The sequence below is a fragment of the Bidens hawaiensis genome, unplaced genomic scaffold (genome assembly GCF_021521415.1).
Source record: "Bidens hawaiensis isolate Kalapana, Puna unplaced genomic scaffold, B.hawaiensis_p1.1 tig00013016_1, whole genome shotgun sequence".
Classification (NCBI taxonomy): Eukaryota; Viridiplantae; Streptophyta; class Magnoliopsida; order Asterales; family Asteraceae; genus Bidens; species Bidens hawaiensis.
Window position 1 is genome coordinate 188,294 of NW_027492095.1, and position 19,335 is coordinate 207,628.

General features: G+C 35.6%; 1 protein-coding gene and 2 pseudogenes across 2 annotated transcripts; all 3 read left to right on the forward strand.

Annotated features, from left to right (window-relative positions):
• The first annotated feature begins 536 nt into the window (after positions 1-536).
• On the forward strand, positions 537-6,213 carry LOC143543049 (SNF1-related protein kinase catalytic subunit alpha KIN10-like). The gene is made up of 11 exons (XM_077035483.1): positions 537-593; positions 2,460-2,654; positions 2,737-2,921; positions 2,994-3,176; positions 3,314-3,445; positions 3,512-3,697; positions 3,799-3,888; positions 3,971-4,054; positions 5,255-5,383; positions 5,504-5,746; positions 5,832-6,213. The coding sequence occupies exons 2-11, from the start codon at positions 2,468-2,470 to the stop codon at positions 5,943-5,945; spliced, it is 1,533 nt and encodes a 510-aa protein (XP_076891598.1). The 5' UTR covers positions 537-593; positions 2,460-2,467; the 3' UTR covers positions 5,946-6,213.
• Positions 6,214-7,953: 1,740 nt separating this feature from the next.
• Positions 7,954-11,154, forward strand: LOC143543050 (receptor kinase-like protein Xa21; annotated as a pseudogene).
• A 1,680-nt stretch (positions 11,155-12,834) lies between these two features.
• Positions 12,835-19,318, forward strand: LOC143543051 (ARF guanine-nucleotide exchange factor GNOM pseudogene; annotated as a pseudogene). The gene is made up of 2 exons (XR_013137005.1): positions 12,835-13,047; positions 14,809-19,318. The product of XR_013137005.1 is annotated as an ARF guanine-nucleotide exchange factor GNOM pseudogene (transcript).
• The last annotated feature ends 17 nt before the right edge of the window (positions 19,319-19,335 follow it).

Sequence of the window (19,335 nt, forward strand, 5' to 3'; positions counted from 1 at the left end):
AGAGTATTCAGATACCCGGTTTTATAATACCGGTTTTATACTTGACCCGAACCCGATACATAGGGTGTGGTTTTTAGAGGCAATACCCGGACCCAAACACGACCCGGGCATTGCCAATATTTGATTTTCCAAACCTGGTCATAACCGAACCTGGTTCCAGACCCGAAATTTAGTATTTTGACAATTTTTGCACCTCTAGCGCTAGTGACTTACTCAGCCATGCTCCCATTCATGTGTTTATACATCCATTTCATGTATTATATCTTTATTTTATGTATTTTTAAGTAAAAAAAATTTAGCCCAACTTATATTTTGATTATTAACCCAACCGAAACAAAAACCGACAAAATAATCGAATAAACCAAAGACCGACCAATCGGGTCACAAAATAGAATAACCAATGACTTCAGTTTCAATTTAGATTAATAACTGAACCGAATCGAATCAAACCATAATCACAATAGCTTTCCACCTTCAAACCCTTTTCAGGTCCACCATTCTTTTCATCATTTTCAATATTATTATTATTATTCGCCACAATTTCATTGAAAACACTTTTTTATATGATTTGACTCTGTTCATCTGTTAGCTCGGTTAGTCCTTCAATTTCCCGTCAATTGTTTCATCATTCTGCATGTATTCATACCTAATTTTCATGGGTTTTTGTTTAATTACGTAACCCAGATCTGTAACTCTTTTTAATTTGGGAATTAGGGCAATTTCTACCTGTTTCATGATTCTTCGATGTTGGGTTCAATTGAATCAATTTCAATCCTTTTTTATTACCAGTTATCATCTGCTTATCAATTAAGCTACTTTTAGTGTTTTCAGTACAAATTCGTATGCTTTCTTGATAATTTTGTTTAATAAAATAGTTTTTATTAATATTGTATAAGATTTATGGATTTTTATCTTGTGATGTTCCAAAAAAATTAGTTTTTATTAATATTGTATAAGATTTGGGGATTTTTATCTTGTGATGTTCCAAAATGATTGTAACTTCTGCATCTTTTTTAGTGAGCATGCATGATATTATTAAGGGTGCAACCGAGCGAGTTACTTTAGATTGGATCGATAAAACAATAAAACGCTTGAAACGGGCCAGGATTTTTCAAGCTCGGGCCTCGAATAAAGCTCATTTAGTTATCGAGCCTGAGCTTGAGCCTTGTATGGGAAGATCTTTTAGGAATTAGGTCAATTTCTATCTGTCTCAATAATCTTGATTTTTTGATTAATTCTATTATCAGTTATTATTTGCTTATCAATTAAGCTACTTTTAGTGTTTTCAGTACAAATTTATATGCTTTCTTGATAATTAAAAAAAAAACAGTTTTCATTAATATTGTATAAGATTTGGGGATTTTTATCTTGTGATGTTCCAAAATAATTGCAAGTTACCTCTTTTTAGTGAGCATGCATGATATTATTAGGGTTGAAAATGAGTGAGCAACTTGAGATCGGATCGATAAAACTCTTGAACCGGGCCAGGCTTTTTCGAGTTCAAGCTGAGCCTGGGCCTTGAATAAAGCTTGTTTAGTTATCGAGCCTGAGCTTGAGCCTTGTATGGGAAGATTGTTTAGGAATTAGGTCAATTTCTATCTGTTTCAAGAATCTTGATTTTTGACCGATTCTATCAGTTGCGTTGCATGTTGGATTCAGTTGAATCGATTTCTGTTAGTTTTTATTACCAATTATTTCTGCTTATCAATTAAGCTACTTTAGTGTTTTCCGTACAGATTTGCATGCTTTCTTGATAATTTTTACTTTCATTTCATGAATATTGTATCAATTTGGGGATTTTTATGTTGTCATATATCAAAATGATTGTAAGTTACCTCTTTTCAGTGAGCATGCATGATATTATTAGAGGTACAAAGTAACTAGCGAGTTACTTGAGATCGGATTGAGAAAAGGCTCGAACCGAGCTTTTACGAGCTCAAATAAAGCTCTTTTAGTTAATGAGTCTTGCATGGGAAGCTCATTGAGCCTTAACGAGCCTTCTGTATTTATAAGTTTTACCTCTTTTGGACTTCTATGTATTAATCTCACACTACACAGCCGAGCTTTGTCTCGTTTAAGGTTTTTCTCAAAACATATAATAATTATAAACATATATAATTTAATTAATAGTAAATAATAAACGAGCTGAGCTAGAGCTCGAGCTCTTGTAAGTCAAAGTGAGACGAGCTCGAGCCTAATCGGGCTCGGGTCGTATACACCTCTAGAGATTATGTCTTCCATTTGGGATATTCTGTAATAATTGCCACTTTCTCTTTCTTGACAGACTTACAAGCTAAGTTAACCTATTTTTCCAAGAGTGTCATCATGTTGAAATATTTGTGTTATTGCTTTGGTCCACAAAGTTACTTTATGTTGAATACCAGGAATCCATTTTGAGTTTGTTAAAGATTTCTTTAATCTCGAAGATATTTATTGTTTTCAATCAACTATTATTACAGGATAATCTATGGAGGGGTCAGCGCGTGGTGGCAGCAGTGTGGAATCATTCTTACGCAATTATAAGCTCGGGAAAACACTCGGTATTGGTTCATTTGGAAAAGTCAAAATTGCAGAACATACGTTGACTGGACACAAAGTTGCTATAAAGATCCTCAACCGTCGCAAGGTCAAAAACATGGATATGGAAGAAAAAGGTAACAATGTTTTGAAATGATTATAGATCAAGTTTTAAATAAAAAGTCATGTAACTTTATATAAATTTTTTTACTTTTGCAGTAAGAAGAGAGATCAAGATATTAAGATTATTCATGCATCCACATATAGTCCGTCTGTACGAGGTTGTAGAGACACCTTCAGATATTTATGTCGTTTGTGAATACGTGAAATCCGGTGAGCTGTTCGATTACATTGTGGAAAAGGGTCGGTTGCACGAGGATGAAGCTCGCAACTTTTTTCAGCAGGTGAAAATTATTTTTACTTTATTTATTTTTTAACTTTTACCGTGTATACCTTACAACAGTATATTGAAGCAGATAATATCCGGCGTGGAGTACTGCCACCGGAATATGGTGGTACACCGAGATCTTAAACCCGAGAATTTGCTATTAGACGCCAAATGCAATATCAAAATTGCAGATTTCGGTTTGAGTAATATCATGCGTGACGGCCATTTCTTGAAAACGAGTTGCGGGAGTCCAAATTATGCAGCTCCAGAGGTATTAAAAGTTATCATGAAGTTTATTGTATTTTATGTATAATATATTATATAATATTAGAGAAATTTGTATTTTATATATAATATATTATATAAATATTGTGCAAATTTTTAAGTATTGTTATGCTGTTTAATTAGGTTATATCTGGGAAACTATATGCTGGACCGGAGGTTGATGTATGGAGCTGCGGTGTGATCTTGTACGCTCTTCTTTGTGGGACCCTTCCTTTCGACGATGAGAATATTCCTAACTTGTTTAAGAAAATTAAGGTGTGACGATTAATATTATTCTCTTAACAAACTATTATGTGTGGTTAATCATGATTTGTTTTTAAGGGTGGGATATATACGCTTCCTAGCCATTTATCACCTGGTGCTCGGGATTTGATCCCGAGGTTGCTCGTGGTTGACCCGATGAAACGTATGACTATTCCGGATATTCGTGCACACCCATGGTTCCAAGCCCACTTGCCCTGTTACTTAGCCGTGGCTCCACCTGATTCTACTCAGCAAGTTAAAAAGGTTTGAAATGTCAAATGTGAATATTATTGGAAATCATATTAGCAATCTTGAATGTCGCGCAAGGGTAAATTGGTAATTATGGTAGTTTTTTTTGGTTGCAGACTGATGAAGATATTCTTAAGGAGGTGGTTAAGATGGGGTTTGACCGGGATGGTCTTGTTGAGTCGCTGCGTAACCGTGTGCAAAATGAGGTTGTATATTTGTTTGTTTATTTATTCTATATAGTTTTACTGATATTATGTTATGATGTTAATTTTTCGTTTTGCTTTTTAGGGTACGGTTGCGTATTACTTGCTGCTGGATAATAGGTTGCATAACTCGAAGAGTTACCTTGGAGCCGAGTTCCAGAAACCTGTGGTTAGTTCAATAATTTGACTCTTGATTTATTCTTTTTTTCTTTTTAGGTTTCAGTTAGCGGAGCAAACGAGCTGGCTCGTTTTGAGCTGGAGCTCAGTTCGTTTTGAGCTATATTTTTTAAGCTCAAGCTCGGTTTGTAAGTAGTTTCTCGAGCTCGGCTCGTTTATTATTTGTTAACTAATTTATATCCATTTATAGTTAATACTTATGTATTTTTTTTTATCATAAATTCTATATATAACATAATATATATATTGTTTAGTTATTTTATCATACTTTTATATAAATATATATTTAATATATTATATTAAAACCATATAAATTACAGGTGGCTCGTTTAAGCTCACGAGCCAACTCAAGCTCTATAAGTACAGCTCAAGCTTGGCTTGTATATTTTTTTAATTAATTAATATACATATTTATTTATTATTTATATATATTTTAGTTATAAATCTATGTGTTATCATAATATATATTATCTAGTAATCTTGTTCATAAATTTCTATATAATATTTTATATAAATGTTATACATTTTTATATAGCCAACTCAAGCTCGATAAGTAAAACTCAAGCTTGGCTTGTTTATTATTTCTTAATTAATTAATATGCATTTTTATTTACTTTTATATATATTTTAGTTATAAATCTATGTGTTATCATGGGTTTGGATCAAATACAAATGAAATTAACGTGAGAATCAAGTAGAGTAATTATATATACAAGTAGAGTAATTATGTAATTACTCTTTATATATACAAGTAGCGTAATTATGTAATTACTCTATGATAATTACTTTATAATGTAATTACATAATTACTCTACTTGTATATATAATTACTCTACTTGATTCTCACGTTTAGCACGTTAATTTCATTTGTACGTTAACCTTCCCAGTGTTATCATAATGTATATTATCTAGTAATTTTGTTCATAAATTTATATATAGTATATATTATTATATAAATAAATACATTTAGTATATTATATAAAGGTTATATAAATAATGGGCTCTTCTAGGGTCGCGAGCCAACTTAAGCTTAAAAGAAATAATAAACAAGCTCGTGCTTAGGCTCGTTTATTAAACAAGCTTATATATTGGCATCAGGCTCTCTTAAGCTCGGCTCGATTTGAGCAGCTCACGAGCTGCTTGGCTTTTTTACACCCCTAAAACTGATTTTTGTGCACTGTTGTCAATTCAGGAGGGGTACAACCGTAATTATCCAAACGAGGCTGCCACGTCACCTATCGCGCAACGCTCAACTGGATTCATAGATTATCAAGGAATAAACATGGGCCAGGTGGAGAGGAAATGGGCCCTCGGGCTTCAGGTTCAGTTAACCTTTTTATATTTGCTTTTTTATTATATGCTTGACAAGATAGTAACTGCTAATAGTTCTTTGGTCCATAGTTGGTTAACCGTTAATGATATTCATGGCTCATTTCAACAGTCGCGGGCCCACCCTCGTGAGATAATGACCGAAGTTTTAAAGGCGTTACAAGAACTGAATGTATGTTGGAAGAAAATAGGCCACTACAACATGAAATGCAGGTGGGACCCAATGCATAAAGAAGGTCCAACAAACGATAACGGTATGCAAAGTAGTCATTACTTCGGAGATGAGTCAGCAAACATAGTACAGCATGCTGACATCATCACGACATCTCCAAATGTCGTCAAATTCGAAGTCCAGGTAACATAATTGTTTCTTCCATTATTAAAACAATTTCTGCGCATATTAACTTTGTTAACGAGCGTCGGAACGCGTGTTCTTGCAGCTTTATAAAACCCGTGAAGAAAAGTATCTGCTTGATCTACAAAGAGTGAACGGGCCTCAGTTTCTGTTTCTGGAACTCTGCGCTGCGTTTCTTGCTCAGCTTCGTGTCCTCTGAACATTCTAGAATGAGAATGCGCGCTGTAACCTGAAATGAATGTATATACCAAAGTCCTAACTTCAGGTTCTTTGTTATAAACTGTTATTATCGGATGTTGTGAAACGGTCGGTTTTTTTTTAACTTGTTAGGAGTATGCTCGGTTATAACCCGGTAATGTTAGTTGTTTTGGTTTAAAATAACATTTTAACTTGTTTTGGTTTAAAATAAGAGTATGTTGTAACCCTACACAACTAAATTCAGTGTAGAGTTTTAATTTTTCAAAGAATGATATGCATAATTACTATATATTGTTAGTAAAGATGAGGAAAACACGGGTTCGAGAGAGAATTTGCCGAGGTGCGGGAAAGAAACAAAGAAAATGGAGAGAAGTGGGAGCAAATCGGGAAGAATGACAGTGGGAGTAGCGGGAACACCACCTGATTAACCTATTATTTCCTGCCAAATAATTAACCGGTTAGAAAATGAATCGGTTAACCGGAATGTGCACCTCTAAGCGACCAGTTTTGTAAAAGTTGGATTCCAAGGCCGGCTAGTCGGTCCTTGGAGTCAAAGGTGGCCTGGATTAGTCGAAGGTGGTCAAAGTCGGTCAAAAGTTGGGTGAGATGGGCTAGGTGTCAACTGTCAGGCTAGTCGGCTTGGAATTTCTAAAAGTCGGGCTAGGATTCTCTATAAGCTAGTTAAAAGTGATTCAAAAGTCGCCAAGTCAGCCAGAGTACCATTTTGACGTGAGATAATTTTGACAAATATATAATGTCCAAAAATTAATTTTCTTTATATTTACTATGTCCGAGTACTCTCAACTCCCCAGTAGGTCTTCTAGGGTCTGTCTAGCGTCTTTTGCAACCTTGCTAGTGAGAGGGGCGGGGTGTGGTCGACCACTCTGTATGCCCAAAGGTTAAAAACGACCACTCTGTATGCCCAAAGGTTAAAAGCGACATCGTTAATGAATACAGTCTGCATGTCTAACGGGAAATCAAAATCACAATGTGTGCTAATAGAATTGTCATCAACCATTGCTGGGATCTCTCATCATATCTCTGCGTCAATGTTTTGTTACCAAAGTCAAGTCAACCACTTAAGTCAAGATAGCACCACCAATGCTCACCATTCATTAAAAAAATAAGATTATTTATTTAGAAAAAGGGTGATTTTAGTATATAATATATTCAATAAATTTGTGTAAGTGAAGGTGGGTTGGCAATGGGCTCACTATTTGCCCTTATTGCAATGATGAAGATTCAACAATTATCCTTAAGTCTTAACACTTTCACCTTCTTGACACCCTTGCAATCTAAATTACCTAATTTCAAGTCGACTGAGAAGTTGGGTGTACCTTAAATATAAAGAATATTAATTTTTTGGTATTACATATATGTCAAAATAAGCATAGTTCACGTATAAAAAGGTATCCTAGCCGACTTAGCGCAACCTAGCCTGACTTTTGACCAACTTTTGATTGACTTTTAACCGACATGGGAAATATGTGTTACTCTTTAAAGACAAAATTGGTCCAGGTTGACCGAGTAGGTCTGATTATGGTTAATGTTGACCACCTTTGACCGATTCTAAGTAACTAAACGAAATTAGATAAAGTCGTCTCAGCACCATACCTTGTAGCGATTACTCGGTAAGTACTCAGTCTTGTATACCTACAAGTCTTGTTGGAAATATTTAGTGTTTCATCATGTTGAAATATTTTGTCCACAAGTCTTGTTGGAAATTAAAGTCAATTCATTATTATGCCCACCACTAACCATTGCTGGGATTTATTATCAAAACTATGCTTCAATGCCTACCAAGTCAAGACAACCAATTAAGTCAATATAGCACCAATTCATATAGAAAATAAGATTATATATTTAGAAAAAGGATTGATTTTAATAGATATATAACACTCAATAAGTTTGTGTTGGTGAAGGTGGGTTGGCAAGAGACTCACTATTTGCTGTTTTTGTAATGATAAAAGGTCAACAATTTATCCTTGTTTTCGGTTTTATTTCAAAAAATGAACTCAGAACGACGAATCTCATCTTCCGCTCCAACACATTTCCTCTTTTATGTTATTTTTATATTCTTAACTTCCACGTCCGTATCAGCTTCATATGATAATGGAAATGAGACTGATCATCACGCTTTGCTTGAGATCAAGTCAATGATCACTCGAGATCCATATGGAGCTCTAACGTCATGGAATTCTTCCCTTCATTTTTGTGATTGGGGCGGTGTAAAATGTGGGAAGCGACATAGAAGAGTGACTCACGTAAGTCTGGAATGGGGAGGTCTAGAAGGCTCGTTGTCTCCTCATGTAGGGAACCTCAGCTTTCTTCGTGTATTGTCTCTCGGTAACAACAGCTTTCAAGGAGCCATCCCTCATGAAATCGGTCATCTAAAGCGTCTACGTATTCTTGCTCTTGGTTTAAACAAATTCAACGAAGTCATTCCAACTAATTTGTCTAGTTGTATTAACCTTGAAGTGCTTGATCTTTCAAGAAACAAGCTAGTTGGAAGCATACCTAAAGAGATTAGTTTCCTCTCTAAGCTTACTTTTCTTTCACTTGGTACTAATAACTTAAGAAATGGAATCCCACCATTCTTGGGTAATATTACATCAATGGAAGTGTTCTCTATTGTCAACAATCCGGTCGGTGGAAGCATTCTAGACACCTTAGGCCGGTGGAAAAATTTAAGAGTCTTTCAGTCTGGTAGTTGTAACTTATCGGGAACCATTCCTCGTTCCCTTTATAACCTTTCACTCTTAACTTCATTTAGCTTGGCCGAAAATGAACTAAGTGGTAGTCTTCCTCCGTCTATAGGCGCAACCCTATCTCACTTGGAAACCTTACAATTAAGGGATAACCATTTGACCGGGCCTCTTCCATCATGGATATCTAATTGTTCGTCATTGAAAGTTCTTGAAACACTCAATAACGAGTTTACTGGAAAGTTGACGATCAATTTTGCAAAACTAAGAAATATTAATCATATATATTTAGGAAATAACAACTATGGAAGTAAAGAAGCCGATGAAATGAAATTTATTGATTCTTTGAAAAATTGCACTGCGTTAGTTACGAGCTTGATCTTTGCAATTTTCAAGGAGTGCTCCCAGAATCAATCGGTAATCTTTCGAATCAACTCCGTTATCTATCTTTTAATGCAAATCGTTTGCACGGGAACCTCCCAAGATCAATTGGTAATCTAGTTGGCTTGATCGGTTTGGCTTTAGGGTATAACAATTTTAGAGGAAACATCCCATCAACCATTGGTAAGCTTCAAAATCTACAAGAATTTATTATACCTGAAAACCAACTTTCAGGGTATGTTCCTGATGCCTTTGGGAACTTATCATCATTGATCACACTTTCTCTATCTTCAAACATGTTTGAAGGGATAATTCCATCAAACCTCGGTGACTGTCGTAATCTATTAGAGTTGTACCTTAACGACAATAAACTTATAGGGAAAATACCCGTACCACTTTTTCAACTTTCGTCTTTGTCCGTTATGCTAGATCTTTCTCAAAACAACTTATTTGGTTCACTTCCTAACGAGGTCGGAGGCCTCAAGATGTTGGGTGCTTTGAATTTATCTTACAATAATTTATCAGGTAACATTCCTAGTAGCCTTGGAAGTTGTGGTAGCCTTGAAAGGTTGTCCCTCAAAGGCAACTTGTTTCAAGGTATGATACCAGCATCATTAAAATCCTTAAAAGGATTGGTGGTACTCGATATTTCGCACAACAATTTATCTGGCCAAATTCCTCATTTCTTAGAACGGTTCTCACTTGAATACTTAAACCTATCATATAATGATTTTGAGGGTGAAGTACCAAAGCTAGGAGTGTTCGCTAATGCAAGTGCATTCTCTATTCTGGGGAATAATAATAGGCTTTGCGGTGGCTTTTCTCAACTTGGGTTGCCCAAATGCAAGGAGACAAAGAAACATAAAAAAAGTTTTCCGGTGTTTGTAATAGTCATTTTGATTACATCCACACTTTTAACATTAATATGTTTAGCGTATACTTGGTGTAAGAAGAAAATCAAGAACCAACCACCTCAATCATCGAGAGATCGATTCTTGAAAGTTTCATATGGTCAACTTCTCAAGGCTACTAATGGCTTCTCCGAAGCCAATTTAATTGGAAATGGTGGTTTCAGTTCCGTTTATAATGGAGTCCTTGATGAAGACGATCACAAATTTGTTGCGGTGAAAGTTCTACGTCTTCAAAATCGAGGAGCTCAAAGTAGCTTTATGAGGGAGTGTGAAGCATGGCGAATAATTCGACACCGGAATTTATTGCGGATAATAACCTCATGTTCAAGCATTGACTTTCAAGGAAATGATTTTAAAGCTTTGGTATATGAGTTCATGCCCAAAGGGAGTTTACACAATTGGTTGCATTCAAGTGAAGGAGTATCTAGGTTGAACTTTATTCAAATAATAAGTATTCTTGTCGATGTTGCATCGACACTTGATTATCTTCACAATCATTGTCTGCCAACTGTTGTTCATGGTGACTTAAAGCCTAGCAACATTTTACTCGATGATGATTTGGTGGCTCATGTTGGAGACTTTGGTTTAGCTCGCTTTCTTGAAACAACTTCTTACCGAAACAGCTCAACCGGTATTAGAGGAACAATTGGTTATGCTGCTCCAGGTTAAACTCATGCACCACTAGATTCTCATATTTACTTTTACTTTTTTTAAAACATTTGCTTATAATTAAGTTGCAGAGTATGGACTCGGGGGTGATATGACAAGTAGTGGAGATGTCTATAGTTTTGGAATACTATTACTAGAGGTGATGACCGGCAAAAAACCAACTGACGATATATTTAACGAAGGCGTTAGCCTTCATAAATTTGCTTCTATGAGCTTGCCGGACCATGTAACAGATGTTATTAACAATGACATTCTAAACATTTATCAAGGAGTGTGCGAATCAGACGTAACGAAAATAGAAGAATGTTTAGCTTCAACAATCAAAATTGGAGTATCATGCTCTATGGATTCTCCACACAACGAATGGATATGAAAAATGTTGTACTTGAATTGTGTCATATTCAGAATACACTTCCAAATGTTGAGGTATAGTGTTCTCTCTTTTTAACTGATCATTTATAAAATTTATTTTACTTCACAATGTACGAAAAGTAACCAAAGTTTTTTTTCTCTCTCAAAATCTTCAAGGTTAAATTTGTCATCTAGAGTTGGGTGTGTACGGTACGGTTTAAGGCGCTTTTGAGGCTAAAACCAAATAAAAACCGAAACTTCGAATTTTGAATTTTTGAAACCGTTCGGTTTCGGTTTTGTGTTTTTTGTTTTGGTTTCGGTATTTCGATTTGCCATTTGAGCTTAATATTTTTTTTGACTGAAACTTTTTTTAACCCAATATAATGAATTTAGGTCTAAAACATCTTGTTAATTACTAAGTAATTGATCATTATGAAGTTGAGAAAAATTATTGAAGAAACATATTTATTAATTTTTGTATAAATCACTTAAAAGTAAAAAAGTTAAGAATGAAATCTTGATGTTTGGTTCATTTATTTTTAAAATTATTATAACATGTGAAACTAAAATCAAACCGTAAGTTCGATTTTACAAAAACATCAAGCTAAGCATTCAGTTTTTATTTCGATTGGCCTTTTTCAGTTTGGTTTTTTCAAGTTTTTAGTTTAATATCGGTTTTTTGGTTTTACGCACACCACACTATACATTATGTCATAAATATTAATTATAATATTTTGACTGGATTCCATTGTGCACAATATTCTTTAAGTATAACACCAAGCTTGCATGGGGCCATGGGGGAGATCAAAGAAACGTACAACTAGGACATGGTGTGTGTCATCATTATATCTATGTTACTTTGCCACACATGTATGTTAATTTGCTTTATTCTGTGTTGAGTGTTGGCATATATATGTATTTTGAGTTTTGTGTTAAGTGGTATTAAATGGTTCTCATTCAAGGCCGTCCCTGATAATTTGGGGGCTTGGAGGACTAGAAAAAATGGGTCCTAATTATATTAAATCAGTATATGTTTTTGTATTTTCTAAGTGTGTTTAAATATTAAGACACCTTTTTAACTTAAATGAGAATTGAGTTGATTTATGTTTATAGTGGCCTAACTATGGTCTATACTATTTTGTCCACGAGCTTTAATTAGGGCTATAAATGAATCGAATGGACATGAACAAGGCCTTGTTCATGTTTGTTTGTTAAAGAAATAATGTGTTCACGAACACTTAACGAACGAGATTTATGTTCATGTTCATTCATTAAGAAAATAAATGTGTTCACGAACACAAATGCACACAAACAAAATCGGCGGAGACATTGAAATCGATGTATACATCAATGTGAATAGTGAAAAAAGAATCGAGAACAATACACAAACAATATGAAAATATGATTTGCTGTTTAAACACACCATACAGAAAGCGCAAAATTCCTCTATCCATCAACAATAACATATATTCAATAATGTAACGAACCTCCCAGTTAAGCACACCCATCTCAAGTATGGTCCTTGACACTCAAGTCTTGTTGCATTTCATTCGGCACAAAACTGAAAATTGGGGAAAACGCTTCACAATCCGTGTTTTCGAATCACGACAACACCATTTTTGAAAGCGCACTTGCATAAAAAAAATAACTTTTTTTTAGAAAATCGACTTTCTTTTTATGACTAGGCCCTTCGCTCTCCAATTTGGATAGTCCCGCAACCCCACTCTGCTCAGATTATATTGTCTTAATCAGACCAACGCTGACTTCAGAGTTTAGCTGGAACGTTTTGCTGCCACTTAGAAACAATGATGAGAATATTTATTTTATTTATTATATTTTAAATAGTTTATTTGAAATATAAGATTTGCAAAGAATGAAAAATAAACAAATCCAAACCCCCAAATCACATCTCCTCATTTCCGATTTACGTCAATTAACCCCCAAATCAAATCAAATTAAATTGATTCAAAACCTAAAACCTAATTACATCGATCGATCACAATTCTTCATAATAATAATATTATTATCACCTGAGCTCACCGCCGGCGTCGGAATCCATCACCGTATCCTCCGGCGGCTAAATCCGGTAACCTATTTCGTATATCTTCTCCGATCTACGCTGCTAACTTACGCATTTTGCAAATTAAATCACAGTATTAACTCAATTGATGAATTATGCTTTGTTTATTCGATTTGTTGAACTCTGATTAGGTCCGATCTGTGTTATGATGTTATTTGCAGTGATTTGTGATTTAACCTAATTAATTAAGTGTGTGATTAGTTTTATTTAGTAATGTAACTGCATTCTGTAAATCGTATCACCGTATTAAGTCAATGGATGAACACTGATCTGTGTTATGTTGCAATTTTCAAGTAGCTATCTGATTTGAGGTGTTGTATGCTTTTGTTTGAACTTATTTATAACGTAATCTCGAGGTTTTTAGTTTAATTATTCGAGAATAATTGATGAATGCTGCTTTGTGCGCACAATTTGTTGAACTCTGATTAGGTTGGATCTGTGTTATGTATTGTGTTCTGATGTTATATGCAATTATTTGTGATAAAACCTAATTAGTTAAGTGTGTGATTAGTTTTATAATTTTATTTAGTAATGTAACTGCATTCTGTAAATCGTATGATTTGTTGAACACTGATCTGTGTTATGTTGCAATTGTGAAGTGTTGTATGCTTTTGCTTGAACTTATTTATAACGGAATGTAGAGGTTTTTGCTCTAATTATTCAATAACTTATATTACTAATTAGGTACCAAAGTTTTTGAGTGATGTTTATATGAACTTTAGGTGTTTCAATGCTATCTGATTTGAGGTGTTGTATGCTTTTGTTTAAACTTATTTGTACCAAAATTTTCGAGTGATGTTGATAGTTTTCAAGCTTATAATTATTTTAAGGAAGAGTAGTGATATGAAGCTCTATATATGGTAGTGTAAGATTGTAAGTGTAATATGCAGAAGAACACTTAAGTTATGCAAAGAAAGAGACAATTAGACAATGTATGAAATTTGAGCTTTCAGAACTTTTGTTCGTTAGATTAGGTTGAATAGTTTAAGATACATCGTTAGCGGTGGCTATTAGAGATGAAGGCATGCCACATGTAGTTTTGGGTCAAAATTGGTCAAATTAGGGTCCATATGCGGTTTATATGTAATTACTATCTAAGGGATGAAGAAACTATGAAACTTTTACTTGATAAACAGGCTTATATGTAAAACAAATGAGAGAGATGATGATTCTTGTTGTAAATAAAGCTTATTTGGTTGTACATAGACGCACGCCTCACCTACATGATGTGAGTGCCTCATGTTGTTTTAAACTAAGGTTTATTTATATTCTACTGCAAAATAAGGGTTATGCTTATGACAAACAGATACAATATGAGAACAAATAAATGCACATAGATAAGTACGCGTCAATGAAAATGTTAGTAGACTAGGTTGTAGGTAGGACATCCAAACTATGATCTGACCAAAGATACTCATTCAAAAACTTTCAACTTGTTTGACTCATTTGCCAATATTTTTCATCCCATTATCACCCAATCTTTACATATCATGGGGTCAGAGAGGTTCATTTTATTGTAAACGAGTTAACATTGCATCCTCTCTGCTAGATTGTTTGTTAACACGGGTCAAAGTTTAACTCATGTTATTGCCAACACACGCAAAATTAGAGCTTGGAAGTAAGCAAATAAAACCAGAACGCAAATTAGTATGCATAAATTATATATACGCGTGGTTGCCCTTTTAATTCTTAATTCAATTTCCCCAGAAGTTGATTACATATAATATATATGTATTCTTTTCTAATTGTGCATATGTTACCTTGAAGGTGGCTATTATCACCCAAGATTGAATTTGCTTCTTTGCTATATAGAGTTGGATGTAAACTCTATGCTTCATCAACAACATTCTCATTGAGTCATTAAACTCCTTAAAATATGGGGTGCGCGAGCCAACAATTCAAAATTGGTGAAAAAGATAAAGATGCTCCATGCAGGCCTTATAGAATTTCTTCAGCATTTATGGTAAATTCAGGAATTGGTGCAGTTTTATCTGTCATGAGAAGAAATGTGCGATGGGGAGTTCAACATATGGATGATGAAGATCAATTAGATCACTCGTTAATCAGATCTTTCAAAGAAATAAGGAGTAAGGTTTTCTTATGGCAAGACCAATGGCACGATTTGGATCCAGTTATGTATCTCCAGCCTTTTTTAGATGTAATTCAGTCTGATGAAACTGGTGCACCAATTACTGGTGTTGCTTTATCTTCAATATACAAGTTTTTAACCCTAGAAGTACTGGATCTCAATACTGTTAATGTAGCCGATGCGTTATATCAAATTGTCGATGCTGTTACAAGCTGTCGGTTTGAAGTAACAGATCCTGCGTCTGAGGAAGTAGTTTTGGTTAAGATACTTCAAGTTCTTCTAGCTTGCTTGAAGAACGAGGCATCTGTTAAGCTAAGTAATCAGCATGTATGTGACATGGTGAACACGTGTTTCCAAATAGTTCATCAGGCAAGCTCAAAAAGTGAACTTTTACAAAGAATAGCAAGACAGACAATGCATGAGTTAGTCAGATGTATTTTCTCACATTTGCATAATGTTGGTCATATAGAAGAACATTTAACTCAGGTAATAAAGTTTTATCTTTTATGATTCTTTGGAAAAAATAGTGAAATATATTTACTCTTCTTTTCAGGGTGATAGTAAACAACTTGACACTGGTCAAACTGGTCAAACTAACGACATTGTTATGACAGAGGCATATGGGATTCCATGTATGGTGGAAATTTTCCAATTTCTTTGTTCTCTTTTGAATGCTACTAATGTTGGAGTGGGTCCTAAGTCTAGTTCTTTATCATATGATGAAGATGTTCCATTATTCTCCTTGGGTTTAATTAACTCAGCCATTGAGTTAGGTGGGGCCTGTTTTGACCAGCATCCCGAGTTACTATCATTGGTTGAAAATGATCTATTTCGCAGCTTAATGCAATATGGTTTGTCCTCAAGCCCACTGATCCTTTCAACTGTATGCAGCATTGTGTTAAATCTATATTATTTTCTAAGAGTAAAGCTTAAACTACAACTGGAAGCATTTTTTAAATCTGTGCTTATGACGATTGCAAAAACAAACATGGGTCTAAATATCAACAACAAGAAGTTGCCATGGAAACTATTGTTGATCTTTGCAGGCAGCCGGCTTTTATTTATGAAATGTATGCGAATTATGATTGTGACATATCATGTAGCAATATCTTTGAAGACCTGGTCAACGTGTTGTCAAAAAGTGCATTTCCAGTCAACACCCCGTTATCTGCTATACATGTTCTTGCTCTTGAAGGATTAGTTGCCATGATTAATGGCATGTCTGAACGAGTGGGCAGTGAAGGACCAGTTTTAGATTCTGCCACATCAGATGTTGAAGATGATCAGCCCTTTTGGGAGGTGAAATGTGAGAGCTATGAGAATTCTGAATATTGGGTACCTTATATTCGTAAAATGAAACACGTGAAAAAAAAATGGCTGGGGCGGATCATTTTAATTCCGATCGTAAAAAAGGTCTTCAATTTCTTCAAGGAATTCGTATTTTACCCGACCCGCTTGATCCCGTGAGTGTAGCGTGTTTCTTAAGATACACAATTGGGTTAGATAAGAATCTTGTTGGTGATTATTTAGGGAATCATGACCCATTTTTTGTTGATGTTCTTCAAGAATTTGCTAAAACGTTTGATTTTCATGAAATGAATCTCGACATCGCGTTGCGTGTGTTCTTGCAAACGTTTAGATTACCTGGTGAAGCTCAGAAGATTCAAAGATTCGTTGAGGCATTTTCTGAAAGATATTATCAACAATCACCAGATATTTTAGCCAATAAGGATGCTGCACTTTTGTTATCTTATTCAATAATATTACTCAATACAGATCAGCATAACTTGCAGGTCAAAAGAAAGATGACCAAAGATGATTTCATCCGTAACAACCGTCGAATCAACGGTGGAGATGATCTCCCACGCGAATACCTTTCTGAGCTTTACCACTCGATATGTGAGAATGAGATCCGGATGACACCTGTACAAGGGTCTGATTCCCCAGCTATGATTCATGATAATTGGGCCGGGCTAATTCACAGATCCAAACATACTCGTCCATATATCATTTGCAATTCTCAAGAACAAATTAACAAAGAAATGTTTGCTATTTTATCGGGCCCAACTGTTGCAGCTTTATCTGTGGTTTTGGATCATATAGAGCAAGACGATGTGTTACAAACATGTATAAATGGATTCTTAAACATTGCTAAAATAGCGGGTTGCTATCATCTTGATGATGTGTTAGACGGGTTGCTTGTTTCTCTCTCTAAATTTACATCCCTTTTGGTACCCCTGTCGGTTGAACAATCGGTTCTTGCCTTTGGTCAAAACACTAAAGCTAGAAAGTCAACTGTAGCGGTTTTCACAATTGCAAATACGTATGGTGATTATATACGTTCGGGTTGGAGAAACACTGTGGATTGCATTTTACGGTTACACAAATTAGGTCTTCTTCCAGCTCGTTTAGCCACTGATGCAGCTGATGACGTGGATCAAGTTTCAGAATCTGAATCAGAAAAGCCAGTTTTACCCTCCTCGGCACCCACCGTGCTAGTTTCGACCCATTCTCGAAAGTTATCGGGCCTAATGGGTCGATTCAGTGAGTTTCTTTACTATGATACAGAGAAACCCGCCCCTCAACCGTCTCAAGAACAGGTTGAAGCTCATAAACGTGCTTTGGAAACCATTAAAAGTTGTCATGTGAATACCATATTTACCGAGAGCACGTTTCTTCAATCCGAGTCTCTTTCGAATCTGGCCCGGGCCCTGATTTTAGCTGCGGGTCAATCTAACGAAGAAGGTGCAGTTTTTTGCCTCGAGTTGTTAATAACAGTCACGCTTAATAACCGTGACCGAATTATGCTTTTTTGGCAAGGTGTTTATGAGTACATAACCCATATTGTCCAGTCAGCTGTGATGCCGAGTACTCTAGTTGAAAAAGCGGTTTTTGGGCTTATTCGAATTTGTAAACGACTTCTTCCTTATAAAGAAAATCTAACTGACGAGCTTCTTAAATCGCTTCAATTGATTCTAAAACTCGATGCTCGTGTGGCGGATGCTTATTGTGAACACATCACTCGGGAAATTATGCGTCTAGTTAAGGCTAATGCGAGGCAACTAAAATCCCACCTTAGGTGGCGTACCGTGACGTCTCTTCTTTCCATCACAGCCCGTCATCCGGAAGCTTCCGATCCAGGATTTGAGACATTAGAATTCATCATGTCAGACGGGGCCCACTTGTTGCCAGCAAACTTTGTGTTATGTGTGAATGCGGCACGACAATTTGCCGAGTCACGTGTAGGAGACGTTAAAAGGTCAATTAAGGCGTTGGATTTAATGGCGGGTTCGGCTGCTTGTTTGGTGAGGTGGGCCCACGAGACTAAAGAAGCGGTTGGTGAAGAAGCTGAAGCCGCCATTAAACTGTATCAAGACATTGGTGAGATGTGGCTCAGGTTGGCTCAAGCATTAAAGAAAGTGTGTCTGGACCCGCGTGAAGAAGTCAGGAACCATGCGGTTTTGTTGCTGCAAAGTTGCTTGACCGGTTCACACGGGATTCATTTACAAGACGAGTGGTGGTCACAGTGTTTTGATCTGGTGGTTTTTACACTGGTTAGTGACTTGCTAGAAATTGTGCAAGAAAATTCGCTTAAAGAGTATCGAAACCTGGAAGGTACACTAATTTTATCATTTAAGCTTTTATCCAACACGTTTTTATATTCGCTCCCAAGTCTATCACGGCTCGGGTCGTTTGGTAAAGTATGGGTAGGGGTGTTAAGTCATATGGAGAGATTTATGAAGGTGAAATTACGAGGCAAAAAAAGTGATAAAATTCATGAAACGATTACCGAGCTTTTAAAAAACGGTCTGCTTGTGATGAAATCTAGTGGGATTCTTGTTCCGAGTGACGCAGTTGGTTCTGATAGTTTTTGGCAGCTTACTTGGTTGCATGTTAAAAACATAGCACCTAATTTGCAGACTGAGGTCTTCCCGGATGATGAAACCGAGCAGCCATCGGTTTCTTCAGGCGGGTCTTGAGTTTCAAATTTTGAAATGATACCGGCGGTTATAGTCTTAGGTTTTCTGTAACTGTATACTTAGATTGTTGGAAACTGTTAAAAAGGGTTTTTTTTGTTGTTGTAGATAGAGACTGTTGCATACATTGTGTTACTTTGAACTAAAGATGTTCAAGTTGCAACTGGCAAATTATTTGTACAAATGTTCATCATTAGACATTGTTCTACTATTTTTGGAGATTGTTAT